The sequence below is a fragment of the Delphinus delphis genome, chromosome 3 (assembly GCF_949987515.2).
Source record: "Delphinus delphis chromosome 3, mDelDel1.2, whole genome shotgun sequence".
Lineage (NCBI taxonomy): Eukaryota > Metazoa > Chordata > Mammalia > Artiodactyla > Delphinidae > Delphinus > Delphinus delphis.
Window position 1 is genome coordinate 9,120,594 of NC_082685.1, and position 18,365 is coordinate 9,138,958.

At 46.3% G+C, this 18,365-nt stretch overlaps 1 protein-coding gene across 10 annotated transcripts in view; it reads left to right on the forward strand.

The window, feature by feature from the left end:
• The window catches only part of SMARCA4 (SWI/SNF related BAF chromatin remodeling complex subunit ATPase 4), an 87,003-nt gene that overhangs the window by 19,001 nt on the left and 49,637 nt on the right, over nt 1-18,365 (forward strand). For all 10 annotated transcript variants that reach the window (XM_060007767.1, XM_060007769.1, XM_060007766.1 and 7 more), the window contains 8 exons: nt 571-829; nt 3,004-3,130; nt 4,049-4,222; nt 5,587-5,760; nt 6,978-7,145; nt 7,236-7,286; nt 12,115-12,245; nt 12,448-12,505. In XM_060007767.1, the coding sequence (XP_059863750.1) occupies nt 571-829; nt 3,004-3,130; nt 4,049-4,222; nt 5,587-5,760; nt 6,978-7,145; nt 7,236-7,286; nt 12,115-12,245; nt 12,448-12,505 (1,142 nt within the window). The remainder of the gene's footprint in view (nt 1-570; nt 830-3,003; nt 3,131-4,048; nt 4,223-5,586; nt 5,761-6,977; nt 7,146-7,235; nt 7,287-12,114; nt 12,246-12,447; nt 12,506-18,365) is intronic.

Consider the following 18,365-nt stretch of genomic DNA (forward strand, 5'->3'; position numbering starts at 1 on the left):
CCCATGTCAAGTTTGTATCATGCAGACCCTGAGATGAGCCCGGTCAGAGAGAGGCAGGCAGGATGTCAGGGCAGCTCGGGGTTCTGTCTCCCCTGTGTTTTGTGTAAAATGTAGTTAGTACTTATTTGAAGGTCACATCTGTTAGGTCAAAGCAGTGGATAAAATGGACTCATTCCCCATCCTCACGGGCCCTGAAGTTCAGTGATGGTCATTGAAGGGCTAATCGCTTAAATAGGATTCCGTTGGAGCTAGGGTGGATGAAAGGCAGGCAACTGCTGCTCCTGTGAGGCCACAGCATAGCAAGATCACACCCAGACCCGGCACTTGGACCAGTAGGGGGCTTTGGGGAAGGGGCCTGCAGGCTGAGATCTGGAGGAGGAAGAGGAAGCGCGCCCCATGGGCGAGGAGTGGTGTGGCAGTGAGAGGTGGGGGTTACAGGGAGCTGCCCAGGCCTTGTCAGCCTTGGGGATGAGTTAGACCCCAGGGCAGTAAACGCCCAGCAGGCTTGTCATCTTCACCTGGAATGGACTCGGAACGCAACGCTGTGCCCTGCTTCTTGACTCCCCCCAGGACCCATGGCGAATGCTGCTGCCCCCACAAGCACACCTCAGAAGCTCATCCCCCCGCAGCCAACGGGTCGCCCCTCGCCTGCGCCCCCCGCCGTCCCTCCTGCTGCCTCCCCCGTGATGCCGCCCCAGACACAGTCGCCAGGGCAGCCGGCCCAGCCCGCCCCCATGGTGCCGCTGCACCAGAAGCAGAGCCGCATCACCCCCATCCAGAAGCCGCGGGGCCTGGACCCCGTAGAGATCCTGCAGGAGCGGGAGTACAGGTGAGGGTGCTGCCGCCCCCCCCCCCGCCCCCCCCAGGTCACGCGTTGTTGTGGTTCACACTTCTAAAGGCCTATGGGGTATGCAGCCAGAGATCACCCTCCTGCCTCTGTCCCCAGCCTCCCAGTTCTCTGGGTCAGTGTGTATCCTTCCAGAGAAATCGAGTATGTATACAGGCAGATGGGTACAAGTGGCTGTGTGGTCCCCAAATGGTACCTGACATGTGCACTGTTCCTCCCTTCGCAAAATATCTTAGGGATCATCCCCTATTTGTACAAAATAAGCTCTTCTTTTTTCTGGACACATTCTGCCTGGTGGCTCTACTGTGACTTATTTAGCCAGTGTCTTACCCGGAGGGACGTTTAGGTGGTCTCTAATCTTTCGGTAAAACGATGCCGTAGTAACTACACTTGCATATTTCTCTTCACATGTGTGCATTTATGTCAGAATAAATTTGTGAACACGGCATAGTTCAGGTGCAGGGGATTTACGTGCACGTGGAAATTTCATCAGTTCTGCAAAACTGCCCTCCATGGAGATTGTATGTGTTGGAGTGAAAGTGCTGTTTCACCTCTCCAACACAAGTGTATTATCCAACTTTTGGCTCATCCGCACTCAAAAAGCCACCTGGCAAGCTTTGCGGTGGATGTTCCTCAAACATAAGTAGTTGTTGGTCGCTTTGCCAAGGCCTCCTGAGCGCCGGGCGCTGTGTGAAATGCCTGGTGCACAGTAGGTCTGTATCACCCTGTCCCACACTGCTGGGGGCGCCTGAGACTCATTCCCTGAGCACCTCGTGCTCCCCTGTTTCTCCACTGCATTTATAACCTGTTCAGGGCTGGCCTCCCTTGGTAAATGTCAGCTCCCTTAGGGGAGGGGGCTGTGCCTTGTTCACCGTAAATCCCCAGCTGCATCAGTAAATCTGTGCCAGTGACTGTCTCCGGAGTGCATCTCCAGCTGTGACATGCCCTGGAGCTCCAGCCCCTGTACCCAGGCGCCTCCCCGCCTGCTCCATCTGGACGGCTTAAAGACGGCCTGTCCAGATGGCCTTATGCCCCCCAGTTTTCCCTTCTCTCTCTGTTCTCATGCAGCAGCTGAATGGACCATGGACCCTTCGGCTCCTTGACCCTCGCTTGTACTCCCTCATCCTCGGTGTCTGGTGAACTCTCTCAGCTCCTTTCCCCCCAATGCTGTTCACCCTGCCATCTGGTCTACACCTCCTCCCTGGCCTCCCTGCTCCCATCCTTCCCTGTGCAGTGTTTCCCACACAGCAGTTTGAATTCTCTTTTTACAGTTAATTTATATTAGATCTTTTCCTGGGTTAAAACTGGCTTCCCATTATCCATTGAGTAACCCTTTTCTCTGTAGCCCCTGCCCAGTGCTCTGTCCTCATCTACCCGACTGTCCCGGTTCCTCTTTCTGTTGAACAGGTTAGACTTGTTCCTGCCCCAGGGACTTTGCACATGCTCTGCATGACTCTTTGTAGTTATTTAAGCTTTATTGCCAAGGTCCCCACCTTATAGAAGCCCTGCCCCCCCCCGCGACCCCTCCCCTCCAGGACCCTCCTCCAAGTCCTTCTCCGGAATTACCATAGATACTTAATTTTTTAACTCCTTTATGGCCTGTCATCCTGATAATGCTGTGAGCTCCATGAGAGCAACAAACAGCCTTGTTAGTCTTGTTTAGTGCTGAATCCCTTCACCTGGAATGGTCCCTGGCACACAATAGGTGCTCAATAAGTGTGTGAAAGACTGAGTAAGGAGATTATCCCATTTGAACTTCAGACCAAGCCTGTAGGGTTGCTCTGAGGGGTCTCCCCACTTCATAGCTGAGGACGCTGAGGCTCATGGGCTAAGTAGATTCCCAGGACTGGGATGGAGACCCTGGCCCGCCTGACTCCAGAGGCTGGCTCCCACTGCTGAGATGCCAGAAACCAGCTGCGCCCTCTCAGGTTTCCAGTTTGCTGTGGCTCCCGAGACTTCTGTGGCTGCCCTCCTGTATGTAGTCTGTGTTGTGGGGCATCCTTTTCTCAGCCATCTCTTGTCTTATGATTCATATCGGCTTCCCTTGAGGGATGGATACTTCTGAGGCTCCACCTTCAAAGAAAGGGAACAGATGGGTTCCTTGTAAACAGGTGACACCTCTCATCACCTGTCTTTTTTTTGTCTTTGTGCCCTAGGCTGCAGGCTCGCATCGCACACCGAATTCAGGAACTTGAAAACCTTCCCGGGTCCCTGGCCGGGGATTTGCGAACCAAAGCAACCATTGAGCTCAAGGCCCTGAGGCTGCTGAACTTCCAGAGGCAGGTGGGCGCAGGCGCAGGCCTTTGCTTTCGGAGGAGACTCTTTCTGCCAGCCTTGGTGCTTAGATTAAAGAGCCGCTCACTGGGCAGTTACTAAATGTACCCTGACCATTAAAGCCGCTGTGCCAGGACTTCCCTAGTGGTCCAGTGGTTAAGACTTCGCCTTACAATGCAGGGAGTGCAGGTTCGATCTCTGGTCAGGGAGCTAAGATCCCACATGCCTCTCGGCCAAAAAACGGAAACTTAAAAAGCAGAAGCAGTATTGTAACAAATTCAATAAAGACTTTAAAAATGATCCACATCAAAAAAATCTTACAAAACCAAAGTCGCAGTGCCTAAGCACACTTGTTGGCTCACTGTCTCCCTTCCTTTCCATGTCCTGCCCAGTGGAGGGACATTGGGATGAATAAGTGTGGGCCTTCCCTAAGGTGGCAGTGGCTAGCTTGAAGCAGTGTACTTAGATGGGTCTATTTCTTTCTTTTTTTTTTTTAATTTTATTTTATTTGGCCATGCTGTGCAGCATGTGGGGTCTTAGTTCCCCGACCAGGGATCAAACCCGTGTCCCCTGCATAGGGAGCGCAGAGTCTTGGCCACTGGACCGCCAGGGAAGTCCCTAGATGGGTCTAATTTCTAAGGGTCCTTTACTTTTGAACGACCAATAAGGAAGTTTGTTTGTGGTTGAGGGAGGGCAAAGCTGGAGACCTGAAGGCCTGAGCATAGGGCTGTCTGCTGGTTGTCCGGAAGCAGCTGTTTCCTACCCTGTGCGTGCCCCGCCCACGGGCACCCACCACGGGTTCTCCCCACGCACGCGTTTATGCTCACGGGTCCTCCTTGCTGCCTGGCTTGCGATATGGAGGTGCGCGTGTTGCATGGATGTTACCAAGTTGTGCCCGTCGCCAGTTTCTCCTCTTCCTTCCCGAAGCTGCGGCAGGAGGTGGTGGTGTGCATGAGGAGGGACACGGCCCTCGAGACGGCCCTCAACGCCAAGGCCTACAAGCGCAGTAAGCGGCAGTCCCTGCGCGAGGCCCGCATCACTGAGAAGCTGGAGAAGCAACAGAAGATAGAGCAGGAGCGCAAGCGCCGGCAGAAGCACCAGGTGTGTCCCCGCGGCCACAGGCTTGACCGTGTGCCTGAGTCGTCAGCTCTGCACTGTCGAGTCTTGGTTTTCCTCTCAACACGATGTCCGAGTCTCTTTTCTGTTCATTATAAGAGTATCCTAGGCACTAAGAATACTTCAGTGGACAAAAACCAAACAGTACGGAAAGGTGGGTCGTAATCAAACGCACGTATAACACGTTGGGAGTTAATAGGGTGTAAGGAGACATGAAGCGGGAATAGGGAGTGATGGAGGAGCCCTTTATATAGGACGGTCGACTCAGGGACGGTCTCCCTGAGGATGTGAGGTCTGAGCAGAGCCCCGAGGGAGGAGCTACACCGACGTGTGGACGAGGCTCTTTGCAGACAGAGGGGAGTATGCCCCAGTGTTCTGTGAAAAACAATGACCCAGTATAGTCAGAGTGGGGTGAGCAAGGGGGAGGGTGGGAGGAGGTGAGAATGGGGAGGTGATGGGCAGAGCGTGCAGGACCCTGTGGGCCGGGAGGATGACTTGGGCTTGTGCTGTGAGTGAGGTGGGAGCCACGGAGGATCCTAAACCATGGAGGGTCCTCAGTCAGTGATCTGACTGAGGTTGATACAAGATCCGTCAAGGAGACCAGAATCTCTACTCAAGTAGGATTTGGGGTGATTCTGTTTGTTCATTCATTTATGTTTTCTAAAGTTTGCCTCCAAACAGTGTCTGTTACTGGCATAGTTTAAAATAACAGAGAAGTCAATATTCAGTGTTAACTACTGTTAATATCTTGGTATATCATTCTGACCTTTTTTGTCTATATACATATAGTAATCAAAAGTTAAACAGCTGCCTTTAAAAATATATATATATATGCACATTGAGCTGTTTAAAGTATTATTGAAGCATGATTTTAACATATGTGTTGTAGTCCATCTCAGTGTGCCCAGCATCCCGTGATTTATGAAACTGTTTCCCTGTTTGGGGACATGCAGTGTACTCTCAGCTTTCCAGTGTTAAAAGTAACACTGGGATAGGCATTCTTGTCCTTGAGTTTTTGGGCCAATATCTGCTATTTTCCTTAAAATAAATCGCTAGCAGTGAATGATTTGGTGGGAGGGCGGGTGCATTTTGCAGTGGGTGGTAGACACTGCCAGGTTGTCTCAGCCAGGGCATTTGCCCCGTCTGCTGTGCATGAGAGGGGGGTCCCTTTTCACCACACAGTCCACGCAGAGAATGTTGGGCCTCGTAGGCAGACAGTGACTCGGTATCGTTTTGGTTGCGTCCCCTTGGTTTTCACCAGGCCCCCTTTAAAGTTTCGTCTCACTTGGGGTGACACCACGGCAACTCCTGTCCCATAGTCAGTCTGCTCTTCTGTGTGCGTCCTGCAGGAATACCTCAACAGCATTCTTCAGCACGCCAAGGATTTCAAAGAATATCACAGGTCGGTCACAGGCAAAATCCAGAAACTCACGAAGGCGGTGGCCACATACCACGCCAACACTGAGCGGGAACAGAAGAAGGAGAATGAAAGAATCGAGAAGGAGAGAATGCGGAGACTCATGGTACAGTTGGCCATCATGACCCGGGTCCCTTCACGCGGTGCTGGGTGTTGCAGGCATGCGGGCGGATCAGCCGCCCAGGGTTACGCCGGGGCATTTTGGTGCTCAGAGTTGGAGGCAGGACAGAGAAAGAAAGGGCTTGGGTTTGGGAGTCCGAAAGACCTGACTCCAGACCTTTGCCCACTCACTGACCATCGGTGACCGCGTGACCTCAGCTGGTTAACTGGCTGCTCTGTGCTCTCTGGAGGGTGGAGGTGGCACCCCTCCTTGTGGAGGAGCCGCCGATGGTGTGAGCCTGACCTCCCACCCCACCCTTCCCGTCTGACCGTGTATTATTCGTGGAGGGTTCTCTGACCGGGCCGATATTGACAGGCACTGCTGAGTGGACAGGGCCACGTTAGTACGAAGGAGAGTCCCTGCCCTTGGTGGGGCTCGTGCTGGCCCTAGAGAGACAGATGCCCAAGAGAGACAGACAAGATAGTTTTGGGTGGTGAAAAGCGCACTGAGGAGAACAAAGCAGGGCCAGGGAGTGGGGATTGACTGGGTGTTATGGGCAGGGTGGGTGTGACCCATGAATGCGGAGATCCAGGGGAAGCACCTCCCGGCAAAGAGGAGCTGAGGGCAAAGGCCCGAGGCGGGAAGAAGCCGTGTGTGAGGCTCAGCCAGTGGCCCCTGGAACAGCGTGGCGTGGGGGCAGAGTGAGGTTGGAGTCCCGGAGGCAGCCACGCGGGGCCTTGCAGGCCACGGGGAGGGCTTTGGATTTAATTCTAACCATGATGGGGAGCCGAGGGATGCTGTAAGCTGGGATGGCGGTGGGGGTGGGGGTGACATGATCCGATGTGTTCTCAGAAAGCCGGGGCAGACGGTCTGTGGGAGAGCAGTGGCTCGGACAAGGTGGAGAGAAGGGTTGGGATTTGGGTGTGTTTGTGGACATAGGGGACAGAGCTTTTAAATGGCCCTTGGCAGGACCATGTCTGTCCAGCAGGTCCCCAAGGAGCCTGGCCCGGGGTGGGAACTGGGGAAGTTCTGAAGCGGAGTCAGTAGTTATGTGAAAGGTGTGAATATAGCGCAGCCCCGGGTGTGAGCTCAGTGCTCCCTAAATGTGGGTCCGGCTGCTGGTTAACTGCAGCCCCGCGGGCTTCTTGAGTCTGGTTTGCCCGCCCTGGGTGCTGGTGGACGAGCGTGTCATGGGCACGCGCCATAACTGCACGCTTCTGCAGGCCGAGGACGAGGAAGGGTACCGCAAGCTCATCGACCAGAAGAAGGACAAGCGCCTGGCCTACCTCCTGCAGCAGACGGATGAGTACGTGGCTAACCTCACGGAGCTGGTGCGGCAGCACAAGGCCGCCCAGGTCGCCAAGGAGAAGAAGAAGAAGAAGAAAAAGAAGGTGCGCCCCTCGGTGGGACTGGAGCGGCTGTGTGCGCGTGTGACTCGGCCTCCCCGGTCGGGGGGTGACTGTCTCTCTCTTTCCTTCCAGAAGGCAGAAAACGCTGAAGGACAGACACCTGCAATCGGACCTGATGGCGAGGTGAGGAACCAGGGGTTTCTTCTGTGGAAATGCCAGCCCAGCCCCAGAGGTTAGGTCTATTTCAACCTTAAAAAAATTTTTTTTTCCCTTTGAAATTGTAAAAGTATATGACAATGGTAAAAATCCACATAGGTCCCCTGCCACACTCCACCCTTCCTCGCTCCCACTGCCCAGAGAGAATATTGTTTACTACTGGGTGCGTTTCCTTCCAGAGCTTTTTCTACGCACGTGCTGTTATTTATTTCTCAGTTTTCCCTTTAAAGTTTCAGGCTCACAGGAGAGGTGTAAGAACAGTGCAGAGAGTTCCTGCGTACTCTTCACCCAGATTCCCACTTTTCACGTGTCATTATTTTTTCCTAAACCATTCGAGGGTCAGATGCACACGTGAGGGCTTTTTACCCCTCTGTGTGTTTCAGTGTGTACATCCTAAAAGCAAGGCTGTTCTATTCCACAACTGTACAATGATCAAAACCAGGAAATGAACATTGACGCAATACCGTGATCTAATTCACAGCCCTTGTTAAGGTTTCACAATTGACCCTCCAGTGTCCTTCACAGCAACAGAAAACCCTGAAATGACGCCGGGTCCTTCTCTGTGCGTCATATCAGGAGTGTGTGGCGTAGATTTCTTCCCCCACTGGTGATATTGACCTTTTGGTGGCCGCCAAGGTGTCTCCAGCTGTAAAGATTAAGTACCTTGTGCAGAGATACTCAGACATGTAAAGATAACGTGATTCCTCAAACTTTCATCGGCTGTTTCATCATCTGTTGTCTTTGCCTGTATCAGCTTTTGCCATAATGGTTACAAAATGGTGATGTTTTTTCCCTCGTCTTTTCTTCTGCATTTATTAGTTGACTTTCTGCAGGAAGGAAAAGCCTTCCCTTCTTTTTTATTTGGCTTGTTCATAGTTTGGCAACCCTTGGTACTAACTCATGGATTCTTATTTAGTTTAATGGATTTACTTAGTTTAATCCTGCACTATTATTATGTATTTTGATGCTCAAATTGTTCCATTTTGGACCAGTAGGAACCCCTTCACATTGGCTCCTGCCTGCTTTTGATGTGTCCCCATCGTTCTTTTAGGGGTTTCTGACTTCCTTGCACACGAAAATGGCCCAGGCTCATCTTCTGCTTTCTCTGCCCGAGTCCTGGACTCGGTCATTTCTCCAAGGAGCCCTGATTCCTTTAATCAGAGAAGAATATTTGGAAACCATGATCTAGATGTGTTCGTTGCTACTGAGTTGTCATTGCTTCTGGGCCCTCTCAGTGGACAGATCTAGGAAACAGATGTGTGTATGCTCACACATCCACCTTGCTAGTTATATATATTAACTAGTTATTGTAGTATTAAAAATACTGAGGCCACACTGATACTTCCAATTCTAATCCAGTACCACGGGGTTCTTTTTCTCCTTCTCCCTGTCCACGTTATAATAGCCCAAAACCTGACCCCCGTCTGCCACGAGATAGGCCCTCATTTCCTCAGTCCTAGACTGTGCAGGAAGTACATTCAGAATGGCTAACATGTACCCCTCTGCAAAAGAAACCTCGTAGCTAGGGGCTTCCCTGGTGGCACAGTGGTTAAGAATCCGCCTGCCAGTGCAGGGGACACGGGTTCGAGCCCTGGTCCGGGAAGATCCCACATGCTGCGGAGCAACTAAGCCTGTACACCACAACTACTGAGCCTGCGCTCTAGAGCCCTTGAGCCACAACTGCTGAGGCTACATGCCACAGCTACTGAAGCTCGTGCACCTAGAGCCCATGCTCCACAACAAGAGAAGCCACTATAGTGAGAAGCCCGCGCACCACAACGAGGAGTAGCCCCTGCTCCCCGCAACTAGAGAAGGCATGCATGCAGCAACGAAGACCCAATGCAGCCAAAAATAAATAAATTAAATAAATAAATTTATAAAAAAATAAAAAGAAAGAAACCTCCTAGCTAGAGGTCAGTGTTTGTCTGAAGTTGAAAGTACATGCTCCAGATACTGCATTCAGAAGATTAGTTCTCCCCTTGTGCCCCCGTTAGTGAGGCTCCCCCCAACGCTTGTTGGTTTTATTTATTTACTTCTCATTTCTTTATTTAGGATGTGAAATACTAGCCTGGTTCCAAAAGTCAGAACCGTGCAGTGAGGCCCACTCAGAGAGGGGTTGCTGTCCCCACACACGAGTCTTTGAGTCTTTTCCATGGCACTCTTGTCCGCCTCCTCTCGGTTAACACACTAGTGTGAAAGAAGGCTGCATAGTGAGGTGTGAATGCAAGGTGTGGCCTTTACCACCTCCTCCAACCCCTCCTCAGTCCCCCTTCCCAGAGAGAAACCTGAGTAACCTTCGGTGTGTTTGCTCTGGGACCTTTTCCGTACCTGTGTCTCCAGGTGGTTTTCTTTTCCCCGCCTGGTATTGTATCTGAGTCTTTCCAAGTTAGCTCATGTACACTTACCTGACTCTTTCTAATGCCACCGTATTAGAGAGGTGGCTAGTGCTTGCTTCTCTGACTTGTAAATGTAATACTTCTAGGAAAAAAATGATAATGATAACATGAAACGTAAATGTAATGATAACATGAAAAGTAGAAGCCCCCATGGTGCCTGTTCTCTCACAAGCATGCACGTTGATCCCTGGTTGATGTCTCTCTCTATATCTTTCCAGAAACCTTTGTGCTTATATTCTCTTTGTTTTGTTTTGGGACCATTTGGGTCAGTCTACACATAGCAAGACTTTTCCTGCGTAGCAGGTATCTTGGACCACTTTCCATATCAAGCAATTAGTTCTTTCATTTTATTGTATTGATGTACTAGGATCTCTTTCATCGTTCAGATTGATAGCTATCTAAGTTGCTTCCCATCTGTAGCTGTTAGATCCTGCACTGAACAGCTCTGATGGACCACCATATGTCCCCTCCCCTATGGGTGGCTATTTCCATTGTTTCCTTTCTTTCTATCCCACATGTTCTTGTAATGAGCCCCCTTGCTCTCTTAGCTGGGCTGCCATAACAAAACACCATGGCCTGTGTGGCTTTTTTTTTTTTTTTTTTAACCACATGGCACATGGGATCTTAATTCCCCGACTGGGGATTGAACCCGCACCCCCTGCAGTGGAAGCACAGAGTCTTAACCACTGGACCTCCAGGGAAGTCCCTTTTGTTGTTTTAGTTCTTGTTTTTGTTTTTGTTTTGGTAGCCTGCATGGCTTAAACGGCAGAAATATACGTTCTTGTAGTTCTGGAGGCTGGAAATTGGAGATCAAGGAGCAGCAAGGTTGGTTCCTGATGAGTACTCTCTTCCCGGCTTGTAGACTGCTGCCTTCTGGCTGTGTCCTCACATGGGAGGAGAGAGAGCAAGCTCTGGTGTTTCTTCTTATAGGGGCACTAATGCCATCCTGAGGGCCCCACCCATATGACCTAATTTAACCCTAATTACCCACCAAGGGCCCCATCTCCAAATACAGTGACATTGGAGAGCTGGGGCTTGGGCATATGAATTTTGGAGGGGACACAGTCCAGTCCGTAGCAGATGGCACGCTTTTTCCTGTTGGCCTGATTCCCAGAAATGAATGACTATAGTGATTAACTCAAATAATATTCTTATTTCGCATGATTTTATTTGAAACGTTAAGTTGAATTTTTTAAGAGAAATGTGGGCTGGCATTTTACTACAGTGCTAAGCCTTCACACGGCCATTTGTGGCTTTCAAGGGGGAAGTCACATCACAGGAAAGCGTGACTCGGGGAATTCTGTTGGGGAATCACTGCAGCTGCTCATCCTGTTTAGTAACGGGAACCATCACTTGATGATGGCTGCTGATTGTCCTTGTTCTCACCCAGTGGTTCGCAGCCTTGGCTGAACGTCAGAATCAGCTGGGGAGCTTTTGAAAACCAGAGAGGCCCAAGCCTCACCCCAGAGCAGTTCTGTCAGGATTCTGGGTGTGGGGACATCCCGGCATCAGCACCATTAACCGCTCTCAGGAAGGACTCAGGGGTGAAAGTCACTGATTGAGGCAGCCTGCAGAGCTCATTCGTGGGGCGTGGGGTTTCTGTTCCGCTTCATGGTGGGCCACTTTAAGGGTGAGATTTTAACCTGCATGGAGACTAATCTCTGCTGTGGGTCAGTGTTGATGGAGGGAGGCGTGGGAGGTATAAGTTCCTGGTAGATGCAAACAAAGGTTTCCATCCTCATCCTCGTCCTGAAGGTTTTCACCAAGAAATGTGAAGGAGCTGAGGAAGGGGAAAACTTCATCCCAAGTTGATATCTCAGGAAATTGAGGAATTCCGTATTTGTTGCTACAAGGAAGTTTTATTTTTCAAATATTCTAGTTAGCTGTTTAACAGAAAAGAATGAGGACCCTTGTTGCAGTCTACAAATACAATATAAATTGAATAACTCAAGGACCAGAAAAATGGGAATAGTGTAGTCACTTGGGTAAAAAAGGAAGGAGTACGTAAGTCCATGTTCCTTATGTGTGGAATTGATCTGGGAGAACACACGAGAAAATGATGCTGGTGGGCGCCTGTGAAGAGAAACTGTTGGGCAGGCGGATAGGGAGGGAGAGTACACACTCTATACTCTTGAATTTGAACTATATGTTACCTATTTGAAAATTAAAACGTGGATATCAGTTCCTTCCAAGAAACAACTGTCGTCAATGGGTTATATATATATTTTTTTACTGAATGGTTAATGTGCAGCTAACCCATCTCCACAACCACTGGTCACATTGGTGTGCTGTTTTCTGGACGTGGAGTTGGGAGGGCACTTCTCCAGTTGGCCATGGTTAGTGGGGCACCGAAGGTATAGACTCTACAGAACCTCAAGTCACACGTGTGACTTTTTCAGCCTCTGGATGAGACCAGCCAAATGAGCGACCTTCCGGTGAAAGTGATCCACGTGGAGAGTGGGAAGATCCTCACGGGCACAGACGCACCCAAAGCAGGGCAGCTGGAGGCCTGGCTGGAAATGAACCCGGGGTGAGTGGGGCTTCGTGTTCCAGAGGCAGCCAGGATCCTGAGTCAACAGTCGGCCTCATTCCAGGGGAGCTGGCAGCTGGGGGTGATCCTGCTTACATTTGGAAACAGGCCAATTTGCTAAGGAAAGTGAATCATGCTGGTTCTGGGGAGATTTATATTAAAATGCTGATTTTTTTTTTTTTTTTTTTTTTTTTTTTTTTAGGTATGAAGTAGCTCCGAGATCTGATAGCGAAGAGAGTGGCTCAGAAGAAGAGGAGGAGGTAAGAGTTCATTTCCTGGCTGTCGAGGCCCACAGTGCTGTGTGGTGTGGCCTCTACCCACTGCAGGCACAGTGATCCTCTCCCGCTCCAGCCAGGCATCAAATGGGGCAGGAGATCGGCACACGGGCAGGGGGTGAGGCTGAAAGTTGGTGCTTTAGAGCTGCGCTGTCCAGTACCGTAGCCTCTAGCCACACATGACTGTTTCCACTTTCACTTAATTAAGTAAAATGTAAATGTCCTCACTCATATGTCCTCAGTCGTACGGGCCACATTTCAGGTGCCCAAACAGCTCTCCCCTCCAGAAAATGTTGGTATGAAGTAGTGAGCATGAAATCACATACATGTTGGCCCCTTGTAATCTATTCTTTGGCAATGTTACAGATGGTCGCATTTATTGTGTATGTTCTCTAAATCATTTAATTATTCCACGTTATGGTGATTTTTGGATGTTTGCTGGTTGACAAAGCTCTGATGAGAGCCTTGTTCCTCTGTCTGTCCTGGGTGGCCTCCTTGGGAAGGGTGACTCAGAGGGAGCCCGGGGATGCAGTGTCCGAAAGCAGGGCTTGTTTTCCACAGTTCGCATCCAGAAGGGTGCTGTCCTGACTCCCCCTTCAGCTGGGGTAAGAGTGTCTTACAAGGCTGTTAAAAAGCTTTGGCCACCTCCATAAGATTTTAAAAAGGGAATTTTAATGGGCAGATATTTGCTTATTAAGGTTGAACATTTTTTCAGGTGTTACTATTTAGATTTCTTCTGTGAATGGTTTGCTTCATTTGCCCATTTCTAATCAGTTGTGTTTTTTTACTGGATTTTTAAGTGTTCTTTATGTATTTACCCCAGCCTGAAATCAGCTTGGTGTTCACCTATATCTTTCTTTTGGTTTGTCCTCTTACCTCTTCAGGTCATCTGGAATTTATTTTGTGTAGGGCTTGAGATGGCGCCCTTTTTCCCCCTTCCCAGTAGTAGCGTTAAGCCAGTTGGTATACTGTTAGTCCATCCCTTCCCCATTGATCTGTGATATTTAAAAAAAACTAATATTAAAGACACACTGGTGTCTTTTTAGGGTCACATGTTCAGTTTCTTTTTCTTTTATAATTTATGTTTCTGGTTTTTATTTTATTTAATATTTTTTTAAATTGAGGTATAGTTGATGTACTGTTCAGGTTCTTTTAAAGTTCTAATAATTCTTAGACCAGTAACATTTTGTTGTAATTTTTTAAACAGCTTTATGGACATATAATTTACATATGTAAAATGCACCCACAGTAAGAGTACAATTCAGTGATTTTTTAGTGAATTTATAGAGTTGCGCAATCATTACTCTACACCAGCTTTAGAACGTTTCTGTCACCCCAAATGACATCTCACCCATTTACAGTTTGTTCTTGCTAACTCCTCCAGCCCCAGGAAACCACTGGTCTGCTCTGTCTCTATAGATTTGCCATTTCCGGAATTTCACATAAATGGAATTATACAACATGTAGTATCTTGTGTCTGGCTTATTTTATGTGGCATGTTTTTGATTTTCATCCATGTTGTCTGTACACCAAAAGTTTGTTTTACATCGCTAATTATTAGAGAAATGCAAATCAAAGCTACAATGAGGTACCACCTCACACCGGTCAGAATGGCCATCATTAAAAAGTCTACAAATAACAAATGCTGGAGAAGAGTGTGGAGAGAAGGGAACCCTCCTATGCTGCTGGTGGGAATGTAAACTGGTACAGCCACTGTAGAGAATAGTATGGAATTTCTTCAAAAAACTAAAAATAGAGCTGCCATATGATCCAGCAATCCCACTCCTGGGCATTTATCTGGACAAAACTATAATTCAGAAAGATACATGCACCCCTCTGTTCATAACAGCACTATTTAGCAGCAAGGTCCTACACTTAGGAAACTATATTTAATATCCTGTAATAAACCATAATGGAAAAGCAAAAAAAAAAGAAAATATTCTATGCTTTGAAGGTGTAGATTTAACCCTTATATGCATAATTCCAAATATATCAAACTCAACTTATCAAAATTTTTGATTAGATATGTACATTTTACTCTAAGTAATTTCTATCTCAGTTAAAAAATATTTTAAAAATAAGTGGAGAAACCATTAATAAAAGTTAAGGTCTTAAAAAAGAAATTTGTTTTATTCCTGAGTCATGTTCCATTGTATAGATACACCACACTTTGTTTATCCATACACCAATGGGTGGGCATTTGTGTTTTTTTCCATTTTCTGCTATTACGAATAACATTGCTGTGAACGTTCACATACATGTCCTTGTGTGGACATACGTTTTCATTCCTCTTGGGTAGATACTTAGGAGTGGCATTGCTGGGTCATATGGTAAGTTTATGTTTAACTTTTTAAGGAATTGACAAACTGTTGCCTGAAGTAGTTGTACCTTTTCACAGGTTCCAGTTTCTCCATATCCTTGTCAACGCTTGGCGTTATCTGTTCTTTACATTATATAGCCATCCTTGTGGGTGTGTAGTGGTATCTTGTGGTTTTACTTTGCATTTTCCTAGTAAATAATGATGTTGAGCATCTTTTCAAATGTTTATGCACCATTCAAATATCTTCTTTGGCGAAAATCTATTGAAATCTTTTGCCCATTTTTAATTCGGTTGTTTGTTATTTCATCAGTGAGTCCTAAGAATTCTTTATATATTCTTGATATGTGTCCCTGTTCAGATATGTAGCTTGCAGACATCTTCTCCCAGTCTGTTTGCTTTTCTTTTCCCTCAGTGATGTCTTTTGAAATGCAGAAATATTTCATTTTGATGAAATCCATTTATCGGTTTTTTCTTATATGAATTGTGCCTTTGGTGTTGTATCTAAGAGCTGTTTGAAGTCACAAAGGTTTTTCTCTTATGTTTTCTTTTAGAAGTTTTATATTTAAGCTCTCACATTTAGGGTCATAATTGAGTTGATTTCTGTGTATGGTTTGAGGTACAGGTCTAAGTTTGTTTTTTGTGGGGTTTTTTTGCTATGGATAACCTTCTTACCCAGCACCAGTTGATGAACAGACTGTTCTTTCTCCCATGAATAGTCTTGGTAACTTTGTGGGAAATCAGTTGACCATAAAATTAAGGGTTTGTTTCTGATGCTCAGTGTTTTCCTGTTGATTAGTATGTCTGTGTTTGTGCCACTACCACACTGTCTTGTATTACAAGTTTTGAAATCAGGTAGTATTATTTGCTTGTTTGCTCTATTGGCTATTCTAGGTACTTTGCATTCCCATATACACTTTAGGATCAACTCATCAGTTACTACAAAAAGGCTTGCTGGGATTTTTATTGAGATTGTGTTGAATATAGAGATCAGTTTTGGGAGAATCACGTCCTAACAATATTTAGTTTTCCAGTCCATGAACGTGAGATGTCTCTCTATTTATTTTGATCATCTTTAATTTCTCTTAGCAATGATTTGTAGTTTTCAGAGTATAGGTTTTGCTTTTTTTGTTGTTAAATTTATTCTTAAATATTTTATTCCTTTTCTGCTACTATGAATAGAATTGTTTCCTTGATTTTATTTTTCGATGTGTTGTTGCTATTACGTGGAAATACAATTTTATATGTATATTTTTAAAATGTTAATCTCGTGTTCTGTGCACTTGCTGAACTCATATTGGTAATTCCAATAGGGTTTTTTGTTTGTTTGTTTGATTCCTTAGGATTTTCACATGCAGGATTATGTCATTCATAAATAACCATAATTCTTCAATACTTCTTCCTTTCCCCTCTGTGTGCCTTTAATCTTTAATTTCCTTCTCTTGCCTTATTGCACTGGCTAGATCCTCCAGTACAGTGTTGAATAGAAGTGTCTAGAGCAGATATCCTTAGTTTGTTTTCGATCTTAAGGGTTATGCAGTTAGTCTGTCACTATTGTTTGGTGTTAGCTGTAGATTTTTCATGGATGCCCTTTATCAGGTTGAGTAAATCCTCTTCTGTTCCTAGTTTATTGAGAGTTTTTAGCACGTGTGAGCTAGATTTTATCTCATACTTTTTCTATTAAGTTGATCATTTGATTTTTTAAAAATTTATTTATTAATTTTTATTTTTGGCTGTGTTTGGTCTTCGTTGCTGCGTGCAGTCTTTCTCTAGTTGCAGTGAGTGGGGGCTACTCTTCGTTGTGGTGCGCAGGCTTCTCATTGCGGTGGCTTCTCTTGTTGCAGAGCACAGGCTCTAGGGGCGTGGGCTTCAGTAGTTGTGGCACGTGGCCTCAGTAGTTGTGGCTCAAGGGCTTATTTGCTCCCCGGCGTGTGGGATCTTCCCTGACTAGGGCTTGTACCCGTGTCCCCTGCACTGGCAGGCGGATTCTTAACCACTGCTCCAACAGGGAAGTCCCTGATTTTTTTTTTAATTTAAATTAATCTTTAAAATTTAATTAATTAATTTATTGGCTGCATTGGGTCTTCATTGCTGCATGGGGGCTTTCTCCAGTTGCAGTGAGCAGGGGCTTTCTCTAGTTGTGGCAAGTGGAGGTACTCTTCGTTGCAGTGCACGGGCCTCTCATTGCACTGGTCTCTCTTGTGGTGGAGCACGGAATTTAGGCACGTGGGCTTCAGCAGTTGTGGCACGTGGGCTCAGCAGTTGTGGCTCACAGGCTCAGTAGTCATGGCGCACGGGCCTGATTGCTCTACGGCATGTGGGATCATCCTGGACCAGGGCTGCAATCTGTGTCCCCTGCATTGGCAGGTGGATTCTTAACCACTGCGCCACCAGGGAAGTACAAATTCTTACTATATTTTTAAAGTTATTTTCTTTGTAGTTGCTCCAGGGATTATGATATGCATCTTAATTTATGATGATACGCTTCAGGTTAATACTAACTACATTCTGGTAAAATATGGAAATTTTGTTCTAGCTTAGCTCCATTTGTTCTTCTTCCTTTGTGCTGTTATTGTCACATATGTTACATCTATATATGTTATAAACCCAACAATACAGTCTTCTAATTAATACCTGATATAATCTTATGACTTAGTCTAAAGAAGTTGGAAAAGAAGAAATAAGGGAAAATATATTTATAGAGTCTTTTATATTGATACATGCACTTACCATTTCTGATGTTTTTTATTTCTCCTTATGGATTCAATTTACTATCACCTATCATTTCCTTTCAGCTTGAAAGACTTCTTTTTTAAACCATTTTTTAAAATCAAAGTATAATTTACAATGTTGTGTTAGTTTCAGGTGTACAGCAAAGCAGTTCAGTTAGACGTGTGTGTGTGTCTGTGTATTCTTTTTCAGATTCTTTTCCATTACAGGTTATTGCAAGATATTGAATATATTGAAAGATTTCTTTTACCATTTATTATAAGGCATGTATGCTAGCAACAGATTCTCTCAGCCTTTGTTTTTCTGGGAATGTATTTCTTTAGCTTTCATTTTCAAAGATAGTGTAGCTGGACATAGAATTCTTTGTTGACAGTCTTTTTCCTTTTGAATATGTCATTCCTCTACTTTCTGGTCTCCTGTTTCAGATGAAAGTCTAGCTACTAATTATATTGATGCTCCTTTGTACATGATGGTTCATTTTCTCTTTCTTGCTTCCAAGATTTTCTCTTTGCCTTTGGGTTTTAGAAGTTTGTGAACTCTCTCTTTGTGTTTATTCTCGTTAGTGTTTGTTCAGATTCTTGGCTTGGTAGAGTCATGTTTTTCATCAAATTTGGGAAGTTTATCATTTCTGTCTTCTATTGAGACTCTGTATTTGTTGATACATTCTACTTAAAGATGGTTTCCTTTATTTCTTTGAACATATTTACAATAGCTTTGAACACATATATAGTAATAGCTGCTTGTATGATTGTATGCTAAGTCCAACATCTAGGAACAGAGACAGGCTCAACCGACTGT